Source organism: Gadus morhua, chromosome 10 (assembly GCF_902167405.1).
Source record: "Gadus morhua chromosome 10, gadMor3.0, whole genome shotgun sequence".
In the NCBI taxonomy this organism is placed as follows: Eukaryota; Metazoa; Chordata; class Actinopteri; order Gadiformes; family Gadidae; genus Gadus; species Gadus morhua.
The window spans coordinates 6,663,616-6,683,795 of NC_044057.1; the positions used below are offsets into that span (position 1 = coordinate 6,663,616).

Here is a 20,180-nt window from a genome sequence, read left to right on the forward strand (position 1 = left end):
GACACAGAAGGACGCCATCTTTGTGAGGTCTCAAAAATAAAATTGTAGTGTATCTATATTACTATAGATACGCAAAGCTATGATTCTAAATGCGTTTTATATTATTGTGTAATTCGGATTTTCACTGTGCATGTATTCTATTCTTTACCATCTTACGGTTGTAGATATACATATAAACCTATTATTAATATATTTTAAAGTCAAAGTAAAGTCTAAATATACACGAATAGCGTTTTATGAAGTTCCTACAGTGGGACATTCTGTTGGCCAAAAGCGGGGTCCAAATTGAGCTTCTCTTGTTCCGGCTGGGTAGGCCTACTGCTGGTCCTACCCCAGATGGTGAGGTTACCGGTCAGTATGGTCACCATGCTCTGCACATTGGGATAATCCGATGATCGTGGGAGACATCCACGCCGATGGCAACGCGAATCATGGAGGGGATTGTAACGGCCCTGACACACGCAGTGTTCTTGCAAACCGGACCCACCAGAAAACCTGATACCAGGGTTGAAACCACTTCTCAATTTACTATTAGCATGGTCAGTCTAATTTGCCCAGTAAATTGTATTTAAATAAATAAAAAGAAATACCCCCTACCCCTGTATTGCTTATGCCACAGTAGCTCATGCATTGTAATGTACATTATGCAAATTGTGGAATAAAATGATACATTATTTGTATTTTAAGTACTTTATTTATATGAAACAATGAAATAGTTTTGTGTACAAAATAACGAAGAAAGACTAAGATAACATTAAGAACCAAAATTTTATTATAAGATTTAGGTCAGCGAGGACATTGTTGTCATTAAAACAATGAAATCAAAATATGTCTCTTGGTCTTAATATAATCCATTGAACAGACCAAAGGATGGGGCTGGAACAAAAACCATAGAAAATAGAGCTCTTCGCCTGAAACCAATGTCACTATCCTCCTTGAATAACATCTTCACTTTATGAAGGCAACATCTGGGATCTTGCCATCCATCTAAAAAAAAGCAAAAGCATAAAGGTAAGCATGTTTAGCATAATGGTATTGCTGAAAAGACAATCACAAAAGTACCACATGAAGTTACAGTTATCAGGCTACCTTCAACTTTGTAAAGATCCCAGCAGCTTTGTGGAAATCCCATTCGTTGTCCTGAAGACACCTTCAGAAGAGAAAGACAAGAGACCACAGCATTTGAAAAGGCATTTGAATGGCTTAAGTATCAATCAGGTACTGGGCGATATGGAAACAATCCTCTTTCATTTAGTCATGACAATTGAAAGATTTCTTCCCAAATGAGGTCTGAACTATTTTTAAGGGTTATCCTAACATGACTATTGCAATACAAACCTCTTTATGTAACATTGAGGTTTGAAAGTACAGACTATAGACTACAGTGAGAAACTTAATACTTTCCTGCATTCCCACCAATACCAATAGGTGTGCCTGACTTGGGGTTGTACTCACTTCTGGGACCACTCAAAGTTCATGCCGGACTCGAGGGAGAAGGCCGACAGCATCTCCTGCTGGGGGGCTGTGAGGGTGGGCACGGGGCTTGAGGACGGGGTGGGGGCTGGGGCCACAAACGCCTTGCGTATCTCCTCCGTCGTGGCCATCCGGATAAACAGCTGGTCGTTGACTATACATAGTCTGTTAGGGGCAGCAAACACATTGTTACCATGTGATCGATATTCATGTTTACCGTTAAGACAACTTAATTTTAGGGCCGTCCAGCGATTAAAAAAAATAATCTTCAAGTTTAAACTTGAACTTTTCGATCACGGGGCCGAGCAACGTCTTCTCGTCTGCCTCCATTTTGTTTCAACGCAAATCACCACCGGGTCAAAGGGCACTATAGAAGCGCGTTTAATCGGCCTTAATTTTTTTAACGCGTTATTTTTTTCTGTGATTAATTAATCAAAATTTAACGCGTTAATTTGACAGCCCTACTTAATATACATGAGACAAGATTAGATGGCCTTAGACAGGAGGGGGGCCGCTTTGTTATATGTTTAACACTATGTAAAACATGTTGTTAGATCAACACTCAGTATGGACACAAGGCACGTAGCAGGAAGTAAGTCAATAGAAAGCGTTATGCATAGGCATTGAGGCTCACCCTGAATTGCCGGCTGGGACCGTGACGAACACTCGAGAGAAGGCCATGGTGGAGTCTCGCGATTTGCCTTCCACTGTGACAGACGAAAACAGACATGTTGTCACTCATAGACAACATACACACCTAAGAATATTACAAATATTGCCAACTTTGAAAGTCTGGTAGCAGACTACTGACCTTCTTTAAACACTCCACTGACAGTGAACGACAGCAGGGTAGTCTACAGGAGAAATCAGAAGAAACATGAACTCGGAGTAACCAAGCAGGGTATCTCCTGCAAAGACATCATCTCATTCTTACAGGAAAACCAATGTGGTTTATAGTGGTTCAAGTAAACAGATGTTATACTTCAACCCATCGCGCTTTGTAGCGCTAGGTGTTGAAGTATAACTTGGTGAAAGAAGTGGGTCTCACAATGCAGTTCACATTGCCAGTTTGTTGATTTAATTCGTGGTCATTCATCTCCCGACAATAAAAAGGTTATTATTACAGAGAGACTGACCACGGCACTAGTTGACATGGCCGTCTTATGAAACCTGTTATGTTGAATATTAGGTAGCAGATATTCAAGTACACAAACTGAACCTCACTTGCAGGCTCTCCGTTAGGCTACAGCAGGGGCTGGCCCAGCCGTTCATAACAATAACTGGTGTTTCCACAAACTTGCGCGTCAATCGCAGACACACTAAACATGTTCCACCAAACTCCAAGGTCTTATTGTATCGTGGGGGAAGATGTGGCCCGGGAAAGGGAAGTCTGGAGCCACCTGCTTGAGCTGCTGCCCCCCAAGCCGAAACCCGGATAAGCGGACGATGAGGATGAGGGGGAAGATGGCTGATATTGACATTCCTGATCATACGACTTTAAAACAACATAGTGCCACAGTATCACTACACCGCGCTCCAAATTATTGTGCAAATTAGATTTAAGTGTCAAACATTTCATTTTTCAATTAAATTCATGGATGGTACTGTGTCTCAAATATCTGCGTTTTCCCTTTGCTGTAAACGGGGCCTCAGGGCTCGTTGGATCACTGAAATCAATCACAGACACCTGTGATAGTTAGTTTGCCAGGTGAGCCCGATTACAGGAAAACTACTTAAGAAGGACGTTCCACATTATTAAGTAGACCCCAGGTTTCAAGCAATATGGGAAAGAAAAAGGATCTCTGCTGCCGAAAAGCATCAAATAGTGCGATGCCTTGGACAAGGTATGAAAACATTAGATATTTCACGACAACTAAAGCGTGATCATCGTACTGTGAAGAGGTTTGTGGCTGATTCAGAGCAGCTTTCGTGCAGATAAAGGCATAATGAGGACGATTTCTGCCAGACAAATTCATCGGATCAAGAGAGCAGCTGCTAAAATGCCATTACGAAGCAGCAAACAGGTATTTTAGGCTGCTGGTGCCTCTGGAGTCCCATAAACCTCAAGGTGTAGGATCCTCCAGAGGCTTGCAGTTGTGCAAAAACCTACTATTCGGCCACCCTTAACCAATGCTCACAAGCAGAAACGTATGCAGTGGGCCCAGAAGTACATAAAGACTAATTTTCAATCTCTCTTGTTTACTGATGAGTGCAGTGCAACCATGGATGGTCCAGATGGATGGAGTAGTGGGTGGTTGGTGAATGGCCACCATGCCCCAACAAGGCTGCGACGTCAACAAGGGGGTGGGGGAGTCATGTTATGGGCCGGAATCATGGGGAGAGTGCTGGTAGGCCCCTTTAGGGTCCCTGAAGGTGTGAAAATGACCTCGGCAAAGTATGTAGAGCTTCTGACTGACCACTTTCTAATTAGGACCTCCTAATGCTGCAAATTCAACAAATGACCATTTCAGTTCTTTACAACCTATAAAATGTTTTGAAACTTAATTTAGAACAGTGCATTTTGAGTTTTTTATTTTTGAAAAAAATACTGTTATCATTGGGAGGTTTGTTCAATAAAATTCGAATTATACTCCAACGGTTGATGACTTGAAAATTATACTGACTGTCATTCTCATTGACTATTTAGGAAAATCAGAGAAAAATGTCATTTGCATAATAATTATGAACGCGGTGTATGTAGCAGAACGTACTGTGTAGGTGTTCACGTCCACGTTGAAGGAGGCGGTGTCGTGCTGCGTCTTGGGCAGCTCGTTCAGGAACGCCACCACGTTGAGCCGTGTGTGTTTCAGCAGACGGTAGCGCAGGGCTGCAGGGGAGAGGAGGGCGCGTTCAGATCATCATCATGAGGGCGTCGTCGGAAATGCAACGCGCATCTGTTCCAGATGTGGAACCGACAATGGGAAAGCAATGGGCAAACGGATGAGCTTTAAGTTCTCAGCGCAATAGTATTGTCTGCACAGGAGACTCACTAGTGTCTTTGACCCTCTTCAGGTTGCGACTGTCCTTGTGGTACTCTCCCAGACTGCTCCTGTGGAGAGGGCGAGAGGTTACAACCGTCCTGCTGGGCGCCACATGGTCCGTTCAGAGACGCGTGTCCTCTTACTCAGACATGCATTTGGAGCATAGTCGCTTTTATCCCAAGTGACCACTGTCGGTACAGTAAGGTTGTTCATGGAACCAAGTGCCAAGCACTAACAATCACCAGGTTAACGCATTCCCCGTACACAACAAAGATTGCTGGGATAAGATGCTACATAACTAAGTACAACATACGACAGGTGCTTACATTAAGTGCCAGGACGTACAACACACATTTTGTTTGCATTGAAGCATGTCACTTTATACCTTGAAGGGTTCTGAGTGGAGTACGGCGTCATCATAGATAAGGAGGCCCCGTCGTGGTAGGCATCCAGCAGGGACTGCCTATCCCCGGAGTCGTATATGCTGTAATACCTGGAACACAATCATACGGACGCATGTACACAACCATAGCAAATAACATGGATACCGGTGAGATTGTGACTAGTAGTGGGTGAACCGGCTGCATCGTGGACAGAGACTCACTGCTGCAGGAAGCGGAGGATGATGGCCTTGATTTCATCCGAGCCAAAGCAGCTGCCCTGTAAATGGATGAAAACAAATAGATGTTTGATGTTTACACATTTTGCTAACAGGGTATGTCACTGACGAGCCTTGTTTGACTTCTCTGAAGGGTCCACTGAAATGCACAGAGGACAGCTGGGGTCCAACGTGTTCGACAGGCGACGCAGTGAGCCCACTCGGAGGTTGCTGCGCCTTCGATAAAGTGCTCGCACAATGCCGACAGACGGGACCTCGCGTCTCACCTTGCAGGCGGGGATGACGGTGGGCGTCTCCACGTCAAATACAATGGGTGGCGGGAGGTCTTGTCCGTCCTTATAGAACAAACGAAGATGAGTTGTGGTTGGGGGCAACACAGCAAGGAACACAAAAGAGCTCAAATTCTATCATTTTTCATATGTTCATCTGCCCAAAACCTTGAAATGAAACAATAAGATTATTAGGCAAATGCTGCATGCATACTATTGTTTTTCTTAAGTTTTATTCTTTTTTTCTCTACAAACTTTGGACCCTACAACTGACCCTACAACTTTTTACCTAGACTCCATTTCAATTTTCTACCCGGCAAAAGCTACATGCTAACAATGCTTCAACTATCTTTTTCACGTCATGCTATCTACACTTTCCAAGTTACTACCACGCACACACACCATCAGAACAGCTCAGGTATTCTTTATATTATCTCAAATGTATTCAAACTTGATCACATTAACAATTTGTTAATGTGTCACTTTATTGGTTTCCAACCATTTTATATATATTTTTTTACTCCATTTAGACCGAGTTCAAATCCCTTCCCTTAATTTAAACCATTCAACATTTCTTTACGTCTTAAACGGCTTTACTGAAACATATTTTCAACCTCACCTTGCACTTCAGCACTCACCAGTCTTTCAGCAGGAAAGGCATTTTCTAGTATTCATTTTATTATTGAGCAACAAGGGGGAGAAAATGTCCAAGCTTACCAATTTCAGGAGCCTGGGAAATCTTGTCTGCACGGCACTGGTATTGCAGGAAAACACAAAAGACAAGAGTTACAGAAACTAAGCTTGACTGGGCAAGACATCTTACCTTCACACAACATCCTTCTCACATCCTTCATCCTTCTCCCATACCTGCAGACGTACTACTCAACATGCTAACCTCATACGCATTAACAACAATCTAAGACAATGATAGGGTTGGGTGATTTCAGAATGAAATGTATAGCACAAATAAATTGAAAACTGTTTCCATGTCGATACCCTCCCAAAAATGTCTCTCGTTATAAGCAAGATTGCCAATGAATCTGGGGTCGTGCCTACTGCCCGCTGCCGTTATGAGGCTAGAGAGTTTTGATCCGACGTCACCCAGTCAGTAGGATGTGCTTGAGCATGAGCCTAGGATAGTGAAGGCTCAAAAAGGGCAGTCAGCACAATCACTTTGAGTGAGACAGTATATATAGATATATATACATAGACACACACACACACACACACACACACACAAACACACAGAGTAGTATACGATTATGTTTGGAAAACTCTAGTCTTATTTTCCACCACACAAAAATGCATCCGGAGACTAAAGACAGGATTATTATATTCAGACAGAATATGGAGGAGAAAATAAATAAATATTGGTGTTCTCAAGCTGGCTTGCTGTCATTAATTCTGCCAGAGATGGTAGCAGCTCATTTGGCATTAGAAACAGACATTATATGATGTGATCTCGCTTCATAATACAAGTTCCTTTCTTTTGTTGAACAGTTGACCCGCAAACCACGGGTGAACCATGTTATACATGATATCATGACACTGTGTTAAAGTACTTGGGCGGCAGTAGCTCAGGAGGGAGAGCAGGTTGGCCAGTAACCGCAAGGTTGCTGGTTCAATCCGAGTGTCGAGGTGTGGCACCTAATCCTAACTGCTGCCGACGAGCTGGCTGTCGCCTTGCATGGCTGACTCCGCCGTCGGGTGTGTGAATGTGTGTATGAATGGGTGATTGTGAGGCCATATTGTAAAGCGCTTTGGGTGGCCACTGGTTACAAAAGAAGCGCTATATAAATGCAGTTCATTTACTACCACTCATTCAATCTTCCTTGCTCGTGCACTTTTAATTTGTGCATTGCCCGACACCACACATAAAGTGTACTTACCAGACATATATACTCACCTACAGACCGGGCAGGACACCAGGCATGCACGCACACGCACACACACAATTCTCACAAACATACACACACACACTTGCTGGATGCTTGGAAACTAGAAAAGATAAAAGGTCTCACATAACCTGCAGCTCTAAGGAGGGAGAAAGATGGTTGAGGTTAGAGACCCCTCGCGCCCCCCTCCGTCCGTAGAGTCTGGTCCCCGTGTTGGAGCAGAGCCTACTGTCTAACCACAGACAATCACTAGCACACACACACAAACTCCATACTGACTAAATGAGGTCGACATGTTAGGCGGCTCCTGGCGACCTTTGGAGAGTAAAGCAAACAGCCCAGTGCAGGAGAAGGGTGAACTGGGAAGTCAGGAGGCGAGGCGGTTCCCACCAGCACCAAAGCGTTCCCCCACCTCTGCCTTTTGCTGTTGAATGAACAACATTTGCTAGAGTCAGATTCTCGAACCCATACCCGCGCACCACTTTTTTGTTTGTGCCAACAGCAGCAGCTCCTGCACTAAACAGGAGGATTCAGCTGCTGGAGGGCTACTACTTGTTTTGGACCCACGCCTTTAGGTTATATTACAGTCAGCGGGCAATTGGGATGGAAATGGTACTCAACTGGCTAGCGATATCTAGTGGATGTTCAACCAACATTGGGTGGATATATAGGCCCCGGCCCCACAAGGATGGGCAGGTTTGGATGTTTGGAATTGCATGTTCATTTGATGGCGCTTCAGGCAAGACTGTTTCTCAGTTTCACAGTTTCCGTATAGCACTATGTTCCAATATTCTTCTTTGGCTCTGATGTTTGCCACCAAGGCTCTCTCTGGCCTTTGCGTTCAGAGAGTTGCAGTGTTGTTTGTTATAAGCCACAGATCCCCAACTGAAGGATCCATTCGCAGAGTTCCTTTTGGCTCTTCCTCACATGTTTTTGTTTCGATTCTGACACATGTCCCTCCTCCACCTCTCAACCCAATGGCTTTTCCTGTGGTGGTTTCATCTCTTCTGGTCACTTTATGAGCGGGTGAGTCAGTGCTCACAGTGACTCGGCAGAGTAGTCGTGACTGTGCCTGCCTTAGGTTGTCCCGGGATTACAAGGTGGGATCTTACCCGTCATAGGCTAACCAGCCTTCCATACCGGCCTGTTGCAGGATGCCGATTGGGCAAAGATGCCAAGAGGGGAGGGGAAACAATCAGTGGCTTTCACTCACCCGTAGAAGTCTAGTTTGATTGGTCCAAACTGTTGTCAATTCTGACCCAAGAGCTGGTATGCCTCCTCTCCAGTAATAAGCCTTCATTGTACTTAAAGAACTCCACAAAGGATGGTTTGAGTTAACCTGCATACACCACAGAACAGTGGTGGGGAATGATAACGTTAAGATATTCTAAATTAATTTCAAAAGATTGAAACTGAATTTTATTTGTGGCGGGATTAGCACTTTTTTTGAAGAAGAAGTCTGGTGGGTGAAGTAGCCGTGGGCAGCTGGAAACCGCTTCACATCGATACTTTCAAGTTATTCATCAAATTAAATAGGAAATTAGTAGCCTGTGTGTTTGTTTAGCCCCTATTATGGTGTAATGTTAGCAAACAGGAAAAGATAAAAAAAAGAACCACATTGCAAGGCCCCAGACTAGTGAAGAAGGTCGGGGATAAATGAGACAGAATTCCAATCAAAGGTGCATGCCTGCCTCCATAGTCCACACACACACACACACACACACACACACACACACACACACACACACACACACACACACACACACACACACACACACACACACACACACACACACACACACACACACACCTTTGCTGAGGAATAAGCATCATTAAACGGGTTGCCCAACATCTCCCCAACAGGATCCTCACTGTCGCCCAAACGAAGAGTTCATGGTTAGGCCAGGGTCTATCATCCCCACCCCCATCTCCAACTACACTCACCCTTCAGACACACCCTTAACATACACGCCCCCCCCTGTACCAGAAACGGTTTGCGGTGTGACTGACCTGATGTAGGAGGCCTGGTCTTTGAAGCTGTTGCTCAGAGGGTTCTTCTCCAGCCACAGCTCTCCCAGCTTCAGCCCTTTGATCTTGTCCAGCTCTCTGTCCGACTTCAGCTGAAGATAAGGCAGGTTAAGAACATTATTTAATTTAATCCCATACATGAGAAATTCATTTGTTGAAGCAATATAAACAAGTACCGAGATCGCTACTGCGAATCACACACTACATGCTTTTCTTTGTAGCGTAATTTACCTGTAAAATTGTTGGACTCTGATGAAATCTGTTTGATGAAATCAAACAGATTTCATCAAATGCCCAAAAAAAGTTATAATATGTCCAGCATGCATACAAAAAAAATGCCATGGGCACAACAGTTGATGCTAAACGGCCCTTCAATACAGAATGAATACTTCATGTCCCAGGTAAAGTGGAAAGTGCATATTATTTGCATTGTATTATTAGTAGAGCTGTCAGTTAAACGCGTTATTAACGGCGTTAACGCAAACCAAATTTAACGGCGTTAAAAAATGCATCGCGCGATTAACGCAATTACTTTATATAAAAAAAAAAAAAACTTTTTTTTTTTTTTGGCTCAAAACAAAGAAGCAGTAGCCTGACTGCTATGTTCAAATGACATTTGTTCAAAGCAGTCGTTTAATTGCACTATAGGCTCTTTTTTTGTATCGTCCTGTTTTGATCAGTGTATATGCCAATGTTGTTTTCAATACAAAATCATTTGCACAAGGCAAGCCGATGCACTTCACCATGTTGATAAGAGAATTAAAATGAGAAGAATTATGGGACAAAAAAAAATCAAGGGATATTTAGCATAGAAAAAGAATTTGCGATTAATCGCGATTAATTAGAGTTAACTATGACATTAATGCGATTAATCACGATTAAATATTTTAATCGCTTGACAGCTCTAATTATTAGGTGAATTTATTAGTGACGGGACAATGTTTCCCAACAGTTGTGTTCGAGTCTTATGGCAGATGGAATATAAGACCTGCAGAAGCGTTACTTCTTAAATGCTGCTGGGTGTAATGGTCTATAACTAAAGGAACTGCTTGGTTGAAGACAACCAAATCGATTCCATTTGACAACGTACACACACTTCACTGGGACGTGCTCGATGGGGATGTCGTTTGTCGTTCATCTTGAAGAATGTAATGCTGTTTTTCCCCGGGGTTTCTCTGGGCCGTTTTAATACTGTATGCAGTAGCCCAAGTCAAACGTGTAATTCAATCCCACCTCGTTGTTGGAGAGATTGAGGGTCTTCAGGTTGGGCACCTTGCCAACCAGGTTGGACAAATCGTCCAGCTTCTGGATGCGGTTGTTGCTCAGGTTTAAGGACACCAACTAACAGATGAGAGGGGTGATCACATTAGACATCTTTGGATATGGGCGTCATGTGCTTCATGACTAACAAAAGACAACAAGAAGGTTCCTTACCTCTGGAATTTCCTTTTCAATGATCTTGATGACAGCTTCCATAGTCGTCTTCCGGTTCAGAATGACGTCAATGTTCTGGGAGACCAGCTCTGAGACGCATAACGACAGCTTGGGGTTAGCAGGAGTCATGATTAGGGGTGGGTAAAAAAAATCAATTTAATCGATTTTTAAAAATTGTATATAATAATTTAGTTTTTACCATTATTATTATTTTTGCACTTTAATAAACAATGTCTTAATGCAATTTGCAGTGATGGAACGTTGTAGTTAAGTACACTTTCACTTGCAATCCCTTTCTAATTTCAAAATTACACTTTTGAGACTTCAGACAGTTTTGTTTACAGTTCAAGTTTAAACTGTCCAATTGACAAGTTTGCACTTAAAACTAGAGCTGTCAAGCGATTAAAATATTTAATCGTGATTAATCGCATTAATGTCATAGTTAACTCTAATTAATCGCGATTAATCGCAAATTCTTTTTCTATGCTAAATATCCCTTGATTTTTTTGTCCCATAATTCTTCTCATTTTAATTCTCTTATCAACATGGTGAAGTGCATCGGCTTGCCTTGTGCAAATGATTTTTTATTGATAACAACATTGGCATATACACTGATCAAAACAGGACGATACAAAAAAAGAGCCTATAGTGCAATTAAACGACTGCTTTGAACAAATGTCATTTGAACATAGCAATCAGGCTACTGCTTCTTTGTTTTGAGCCAAAAAAAAAAAAGTTTTTTTTTTTTTTTTTTAATAAAATAATTGCGTTAATCGCGCGATAAAAAATTTGACGCCGTTAAATTTGGTTTGCGTTAACGCCGTTAATAACGCGTTTAACTGACAGCTCTACTTAAAACCTGTTGTTTAAGATGAAGAGAAAAAATAAAGTTCATTTGTATTTTGTAACACAGTTGAGGCATTTTCATTATTTAAGAGCAGATTGAATCAATTCGAATCGTGATTAATCGATTCAGAACCTTATGAATTGAAATTGAATCGATTTAGGAAGTTGGCCAAGATACCCAGCCCTAGCCAGGATGATTAATAAGATCTCAGCACCAGTGCTGGAGACCAATCTCAATGTTCATGTAATTTGTGGCAAAGGAAGTGGAAAATAATGAATGAATGGCTCAATGGATTGGTTCCGGGACTGCACAGTGCCGGCTCACCTGGGTCCGTCCGGAGGGTGTTCAGGTCCAGTGCTTGCTGGGAGCCGTCGAAACGCTTTCCCATGCATTGCTGAGGAAGATTTTAACAAATGTTGAACATAATATTACAATTCACCCAATTCGACAGCTCATTCAATTTATAAATAGAAGGGCCTTGCATCGCATCTGTAGTGGGGGCTTACCTTTAAGAGTTCCAAGTCCTCAGGTTTCAGGTCCGACTGCAGGAAGGCCGGAGGGCCGCTCGCGTTCATATGGACCTCCACCTGAGGGGGAACACGTGGCCAGGTGAAAGACCGTCACACGTCAGGTCGACTGTTGCACTTTGATGCACAGAACTGGCCAAACATTAGCTGTACGTAGCAAGTGATAGATAGGTCAGCAAACCTTATAGCCGTCTGCGTCTGTGATCTTGTGGGAACATTTGTGAAGGGCGGTTGCCGTAGCGACGTCATCCACGTAGAAATGGGCCCTGTAGTTGTCAACATTGTACTGCAGGAAAAGAGGGAAAATGGTCAGAACAGAAGAAAAAAAAACATGTTTACCCCAAGTGGGATCAGCTTTTTGACATTTTTTTTTTCATACTTTTAATAGTACAAGCCTTGCCGCTAAGCCAATGAGAACCCCCACCAGGCCAACACAAATAAGATTGTCAACCTAGTAGGGCTGGCCCGAATTATTCGAAATACTCGTTCGGAAAATTAGTATTCGAAGCTTAAATCAGTATTCTTTTCACGTACGTGACGTTACCAGAGCTAGGGAGGCAAACTATAAGCGACACCAAGCAGAGAAGCAATGGAGGTGGAGGAAGAATAGATATCTTGTTTCCCTTTACTTTACAACACAACATTAGTTGTGTTGAAAAGGGTTCAACGGTGTGCAAGGGCCAGGCGTTTCAAAAGCGGCTGCTGCTGCTGCCAAAAGTTTCAACACGTGGAAAGCTGAGCGGTAGGGCAAAATCTGTGCGCGTTCACGCGGGCGGCAACCGCTTCCTGGTCTACAGCGTGTTTTGTTACCGCCTCCCCTCTGCTGCCCTTCCCTCATTTAAATGAATGGAGGCGGCGAGTTGCCGCGCGGCGGTCTGAAAGCAGCTTAACGCCTCAATAAAATTGAGCAATCTGACCCGCAATTTGATTAGTGATCATGCTTTATGTTTAACCACTGTTGTTTATCAGAGTGTGTGTGTGAGTGAGTGCGTGCGTTTGTGTGTATGTGAGTGCGAGTATGAGTGTGTATATTCCTAGTATCATGCCGATGCTCCTGTTTGTTAAAAAAAAATTAAGCATATGGAAGACACCGACAGAGATAATGTTTCAGTTTGAGCGGGAAACCCCCACCCGGCCTGCTGCTCCATCCTAGCGGACCAACCGACACCTGACGGGCAAACCTTAAAAAACGACGTTGGAGGGCAGCTACTCACGTTCACGGGGTTGAAGGGCACCGAGCAGATGTTCTGGAGCGCCGTCATCAGCCACTTCTTGTCGTACTTTCTTCCGTGCGGTATCTGGAAAACCAAAATCAAAGTCTCAGCACCGCACGTCTGTTTGGCCCCTGATCCTGACCCGGTTTAGGGGCACCTGCTCCGTCAACACTCACCGTCATCTTGTACCAGCCTGTCCGGTTCTTCCCTCCTCCTCCTCCTCCTCCACCACTAGAGTTCCCTCCTCCTCCTCCACCTCCTCTTCCGCCTCCTCCTCCGTCTCCTTTATATCCACCTCCTCCCCGGCCCCCTCTCCGGTCTCTGTCAAAGCGGCCGTCTCCTCGGCGATAAGGCCGGCTGTACGGCTTGCTGGGGGGGGGGCAGTCAAACACACATTCACACAGGGCTTCGGACACAGAGACTCCCGTTTGCTTTGATATCTGTTTCTTTCACCACAAGGACACACTTACGATCTGCGCTGAGAGGTGCCGTCCTGGGAGTTGTCGCTCATGGTTACATCGGCGTCCATGTCGTCAAGTCTGGATCGCGGTCCGGGGCCTGTGTAGTTGGCCTGGTGACCGCCCCTGGTTCTGTCCCTGCGGGGGCCCTCGCCATAAGAGCGTGCCCTGTGGGATCCCTGGCCTTTGCGGCCGCGGTATGGGGCCCCAGCCCTGTCATCATGCTCTGGGAGAGGAAACGAGAGCTTAGGTTATTGTTCTGCTGCAAAAGCACATCGACTGTTCTGCTATCGTACGGAAATAATTTTTGATGAAATAAAAAAACATTATAGGTTAATTATATCATAATAAAAGTGACAACAATACTTCAATATTTCGGAGCACCGATAAACAGTAAAAGGTTGCGTCCTATTGTTGTTTTGAAGGACATTGCTAGATGGTTAAACGTATTCCTCAATGGCAAAACTGGAGCCCAATATATATTTTTACCTCCACCGAATGTACAACCATTGCTTCGGACCTCTCTCGTCACAGAAAAGACATCAGGATCTGAAGAGAAAGGGATTGAATCATCAGAGCAACTTACCATTGTAGTAATGGCCGCCTTCCGCCATATTCCCAGTGTAACAGTCGGGAATTCACGGCCACGCACAGAATCAAATACACAAAGAGGACTACTGTAGTTATATTAGACTAGTGCAAAATACTTCAGAGCGTCATCATTAACGATCGCAATGCTTATAAAGATCGCAGCGTTAAATCTCTCGGATCAGGCTCAGAATTACAGGCTAGAAAAACACTGCGTGTTGCAATGATCGCTCAGAACTACAGAACTACAACTGTCATGCTTCCGCTTCCGGTGCACCTAGCATGGAAGAGGCGCAATAGGCAAAACAACAATGGGTTGGCCCTGTATTGGTTGTCAAACAAACATTTAACCATTAATGGAGATCACTGTATTGCTATATGACAGCATTATATGTAATTGCCATGGTTTAATAATTTCATATAGTTTCAAAACAAAAAGGCCTCGGACCACGGCCCTAGCCGACAGCGCCCCCTGAACTGTCACCCTCGTTTGGCCTTTAAATAACGTTCACGCATGTGGTCCAATAAACGGACATTACCATGCCACATATCTCATGTAGACGGCTTCTCCTGGAGCCGAGGCATTTACTATACACGGTGTTGGACCCCCAACGGTCCATGCTGGGGGCAACCCACGGTTCACCTACCTTCGTCCAGAACACGTGCGACCACCGCGAAGTTATGGTAGCCACGCTTGGAGAAAGCCATGGCTTCTGAGGAGACTAATATACTTTTTAAGCTTGAGCAAGTACCCCCATGCAAAAAAAAGATCGGAATTGAACGATTAGTTTATGTTTAGATTGGACACTATTGACTACTGACTTCTAAGTTAACTGCAACTTTATCTGGTGCGTCGGTCTTACTGTAACATCATCTGTACTAGTGTATGCCGACGATTCGTTGGTTTCTAAAGCTTGTACCCTAACCAACACCGTATGCTTCTGGTTTGTCTGTATAAATATTGTTTGCTGTCAGAAAGTGATAGAACAATTCCCAGCTTGACATTTGGAATCTAAAAGGAAAAGGGGAAGCAAGTGTTCTTGGAGCGGATAGGGGCGCCTTCGTGAATCTGTCTCTGGACGCGGGACGCGCGCCCCCTGGTGTATTATTATATAAACGGCATGCTATAGGATTTTCCTTAATGTCACTAATATCACTAATAACTATTGAAAAACCATTGCATTTCCATAAATATCAAGCAGATGTATTTTTTCTTGTGTCTGAGTGAGTGTTAGATAAGGATGGACCCTGTTGGTAAGGGCAAAAATACATTATGTGCTGATATTGATGATACTATTTTTTGGCAAGCTTTAATTGAGTATACATGTCCTTGAAAGTGTGTACAAAACAAGTGGATATTTAGTGGATATGTGGGCTTGTAGTCTACATGTCATTTGGTGAACGTCGGATTGTTGAGTGGTTCCAACTTTGTCTAAGCCCCAACAAACGTTTTAATCTTTTCACATACTGTCATAACAATGACTGGTTGTTGTGTTTTTCTTTTTGCTAGGGTGTCCATGTGGGGTGTATGTTTTGATGTTTGTATGCATATTAAAAAAAAGAAAAATATGTCATGATTTGTTGTCATGAAAGAAAACTGAAATATTGTCTCTTTAATAAGTGCATAGTTGAGCGTCAAGGAGAACACGCGTAATCATAATTATAATGGAATATCGAGCCCTGTCATCACCCAGTGTGTTCTGGTACGGTTGGATCCACTTGTTGTCGCATGTGTTAAAGTGTGTTTAATTCTTGCTTTGTTGAAGGGCCGTCCAGCAGCAAACGTTATATTCTACTGACACCCCCACTGTCCTCTGCAGCTCCCCTCTGTCTTCAAGCCCCCTGTGTGGGCCTACTGCTGCTGGGAGGCCAGGGTGATGGCCTGGTGCAGCGAGGAGGTGAGGGAGGCCAGCCCGATGAGGTACCCGTCCTCCCGGTTCCCCTCGGCCCACTGGACGTCGTGCCGGATCCGGTCCGGAGAAGGGGTGGTCTTCCCAAAGTCGATCATCCAAACGTTGGCCTTTCCGCTGTGGTCGTGGACAAAGAGGAGCGAGCTGCCGATCACCTGGCGGAGAGAGGGAAACACTTGTGTTGATTAAGTCTAGTAAATGACCTGACAGAAAGTACCAGGCGGCAGAGAGCATCATGCTTACATCATACATCGCACATTTTATTAATATAATAGATAGTATTGCTAGGCTATTAACTGATAACAGGTGGAAATATTGGACCTAGTGCATTATTGGTTTTACATGCAGAAAAGTTATTGTTTTATCATCTATAAATTATGTACCAAAGATTAAATTCTCTGAATTATTATACTTCTGTTGAATCAAACTTTAACAATCTTAAATGGGGAACATCTTTAATGGCGTCTTAATTCTCTATTAATTTGATGGTCATGCATGAATGCTCACTAATCTATTCATTTGATGGTCATATATTCATGCTCTTTAATCTCTATTGAAGAGCATTTCATATTTAATCTCTATCATTTGATGATCATATACAGTATGAATACTCTTGTATCTCTATTGATTCATTCCGTATTCATCTCTGGGTGCAGAGAACCAAACCAAACTCAATAAGTTTCCCCCGAGGCCCCTCCTCCTCCACCCACCTCATGGGAGCTGAAGAAGGGGGATGTATCCAAGGCGTCTCCCAAAGCCTGCAGTCTGCAGTGGTAGGCCGTCTGTCCGCAGGGGATGTTATGATGAGAAGGAGAAAAACCAGGGTGGTGACGGGCAAGTCGGTAAAACTAGCATTATGACTGCTGATGCGATTGAGTAAGTGTTAAGGACATTTGTTGAAGTTCACTTCTCCAGCACATCTCAGAAGGCCTATAGACGATCGATTATTCTGAAAAGGTTACGCCAAACGTTTTAAATAACCCGTATATTTTCTTAATGGTTTGCTGGATTCCTAATTAATTCTTAATGAATAGGCCAATCAACATATAATCTTGCCAGCATCCACAATATATAACTTCTGTAATACTGCAAACCAACTTTTTGAAAGTCAAAACAGACTTTCAACATTCTCCCATGATACAATTATTACGGTCGACTTGTTTTCCAAAATCTATTGAGTAATGAATACTTTCAGTTCATTTAGAACAAGCCCTTCCTGTTTCTGTGTTTGTCTGCAGGGGGGGGAAGTAAGCAACCAAAGCAGAACCCTTATTCAATATCACTCTCCTTAATAGATCAAACGCTTAGTACAGAGAGAGCGGGTACTGACCAGGATGTCTATGCGACTCTTGGTGAAGTAAAGGAGCACCTCGGTGACTTGCGCTAAGCTCAGCATTTTCCGAAAGTCCCGCTGAACGCTGCCGTTCTCCATCTGACAAAGAGAGAAAAGCCACACATCAATGACTGCGTGACCAAACAGTGTACCAATGGATCTGGAGAAGGGAACTAATCCCCGGGGTGGGATTTGAGAAGGGGACAAGTCCCTGGGTGGGATTTTCGAAGGGGTCGAATCCCCCCTACAAACACTAGAAACATTTTGAATATACTAGACCCTGGTGGCGGTATTGTGTCATGTCACGCTACCATGATGCCCTCAATGCGGAACCCGAGCGTCGAGGTGGAGGTGGTCGTATCCCTCCACCGCAGGTAGCGCCACTTGGTCACGGCCCCCTGCTCGTGCTCCTCCGCCGACGGGGCCCCGGGGTCCGCCTTCAGCATCTTGTGGTACATGTCGCTGCGCAGGGTGGGCTCTCTGTGACACTTCGCCATCTCATCCTCCTGGTAGGTCCTGGGAACAGCATTTATTTATTTATTCAACATTTATTTATTCAACCGGGGCAAATTGGAAAGCCTTTTCATCGAGGGGAGGGGCTGAAGGGGCTGCATATCCAAAAGTCCTGTCCATCACAGGAAGTGACACGTTCCCCTTTGTGACGACTGACGACCCCCCGCTTCCTGCCTTCCAGTTGTTTGTGGTCGTGGGATGAACACCGTTAAGCCTCTGGCTATTCTCCTTGCCCGAAGAGATTCTGGGGTTCTACTCATGCTTCGTTTATGTACCGGGGCGGGTGTAGTAGCGTCACTAGGTTAATCTACGACCCTGGTACCTGAGACTGGGAGTCTCTGTCCTTCATGATGCCTCAGGGAAAAGGATCGACATATACATTCACCATTTAAACATCACTCTACTCCAACTGACTCTTCCCCTATTAAAATCCATCTCCTGCTTGTCCCGAATATATCAACATGGTGCTAAATGAACATTCATTTTTAGAATGCTTATGTAGTTATTAGCTGTTGTGTAGCAGCTCATTTTGCCAGCCTTCACAAAACACCACGGGTATTGACCTCTTCCTAATGGGTTCACGGTGGTTCATTAAAAGGCGGTTGGTTACTACTACTACTACTAATAAATAGGACTCGCTTTTCTAGGACCCATAGTCGCTTTACACTGAGGGGCGGTAGTAGTAAAAACAACAACAGACATACGGCACTGACCCACAGGTAGATGGGGGGGCGGGGCAAGAGAAGGCAGTAGAGAAAAAAGGTGACCCCCAGTGTATGACTGCAGTAGGGTGGAGGGTGTCCCCTCCCCCTGATGGGCCCTTACCGCACGCCCATCTTCACGTCCATGATGACGGGCCGGGCGAGCCCCCCCAGGAGGTCCTCCAGGCGGGTATAGCGCTCCTCCCCCTGGGTCAGCAGGCCGTGGTACTGGGGGACGAAGGGCCGCAGCGGGTCCCTCATCAGGAGCTCCAGGCACGTGGCCTCCGTCGGGCTGAACAGCTTCAGCACCTCCCCGCCGTCACTCAGCTGGAAGTTGCCTATGGCAACGGAGAGCAGCGACGGGGGGAGGGAGAAGGTGTTACGTTTTGTGGTGTATGTGTGTGTGTGTGTGTGTTGGCATGCATATGCCTGTGTGTGTTGGGGTGTTTGTGTGTGTGTTAGGGCTTGTCCGGGTGTATGTATCTGTGCGTTTGTGTGTGTGTCTGTGTTAGGGTGTGTGTGTGTTTCTGTGTTTGGGCGTGTGTGTGTGTGTGTGTGTGTGTGTGTGTGTGTGTTTTAGCATGTGTGAGTGTGTTTGTGTTTTACTATAGTAACAATCTTGCCTTGATGCCCAGCGAGTTGCACCCAGGAGGGAGAGCTGCTTCTCCCCAGCGACCATTGCATTATAGTCTTTAGGGATTTCCAAGAAACGCCCTGTAGGGGAACACACCACATCACTCAAGGTTCTTCTCCTGGTTATATGAAGGAGTATTGTGCTCATAGGACCATTGCTAAGAGCAGAGTAGCGAAGAGCTTGTAGAAGTCACCTAATCCCAGCCCATGTGTTGGTCAACAGGGGTCTGTGTCTAAAGTACACTATAACCTAAAGGAACATGCAAAATCCATTCAAATCATACCGTATAAAGGCTTTCTTTCAAGCCAATGCAAATCGCCTGGACCACAGGTTAGGTAAACAAAGCTTTTCCATGGGAAGCAAAATGAGGTCATAGTAACCAACCTTTCTGTTTGTGTTCTGCCTGTAGTCCTGTGTGTCCTCTCCTTCGCTGAAAACCTCCTCGCTGTGGGCTGAGTGGAGGCCGAAGGAGGAGTTTGAGGAGTCAGAGGAGGAGAAGTGCAGGAGTTTGGAGAGGATGGGATGTGGTTGACAAACCTCTCCATTAACCCCCTGCAAGGTCCTTTTATCCGTCCTTCTCCCCCTCCTGCAAATCAAGCCTTCCTCCCCTTCCACCTCGGACAATATGCAGTGTGTGTCTCCTTGCTCCTGTTCCTTTGCTCCCCCATCACTCCCACCTCTCTCCCTGTCTCTCCTGCTCTGGGCCCCCTCTCCCCCTCCCCGCGCCCCGGTTCCCTTCGGCCTTCTCCTCCCGAT

At 44.7% G+C, this 20,180-nt stretch overlaps 2 protein-coding genes across 3 annotated transcripts; both read right to left on the bottom strand.

The window, feature by feature from the left end:
- Positions 1-749: 749 nt before the first annotated feature.
- nxf1a (nuclear RNA export factor 1a) lies at positions 750-15,381 on the bottom strand. Of its 2 annotated transcripts, XM_030369163.1 has the most exons (22): positions 14,981-15,381; positions 14,235-14,294; positions 13,758-13,971; positions 13,464-13,656; positions 13,288-13,371; positions 12,255-12,359; positions 12,053-12,133; positions 11,871-11,940; positions 10,700-10,788; positions 10,499-10,606; positions 9,248-9,357; positions 6,060-6,096; positions 5,340-5,408; positions 5,059-5,114; positions 4,840-4,947; positions 4,464-4,522; positions 4,185-4,300; positions 2,285-2,327; positions 2,108-2,180; positions 1,456-1,638; positions 1,090-1,150; positions 750-987 (listed from the first exon to the last, which is right to left on the bottom strand). In XM_030369163.1, exons 1-22 carry the CDS (start codon positions 15,039-15,041, stop codon positions 949-951), a joined length of 2,019 nt encoding a protein of 672 aa, XP_030225023.1. In that variant the 5' UTR covers positions 15,042-15,381; the 3' UTR covers positions 750-948. The 2 variants fall into 2 exon arrangements, with proteins under 2 accessions (XP_030225023.1, XP_030225024.1); XM_030369164.1 differs by lacking the exons at positions 14,235-14,294; positions 14,981-15,381 and adding an exon at positions 14,332-14,601.
- Positions 15,382-15,617: 236 nt separating this feature from the next.
- LOC115552823 (inositol-trisphosphate 3-kinase C) lies at positions 15,618-19,143 on the bottom strand. Its single transcript, XM_030369166.1, has 5 exons — positions 18,915-19,143; positions 17,888-18,092; positions 17,574-17,675; positions 16,954-17,025; positions 15,618-16,398 (listed from the first exon to the last, which is right to left on the bottom strand). The coding sequence occupies exons 1-5, from the start codon at positions 19,049-19,051 to the stop codon at positions 16,186-16,188; spliced, it is 729 nt and encodes a 242-aa protein (XP_030225026.1). The 5' UTR covers positions 19,052-19,143; the 3' UTR covers positions 15,618-16,185.
- Between the last annotated feature and the right edge of the window lie 1,037 nt (positions 19,144-20,180).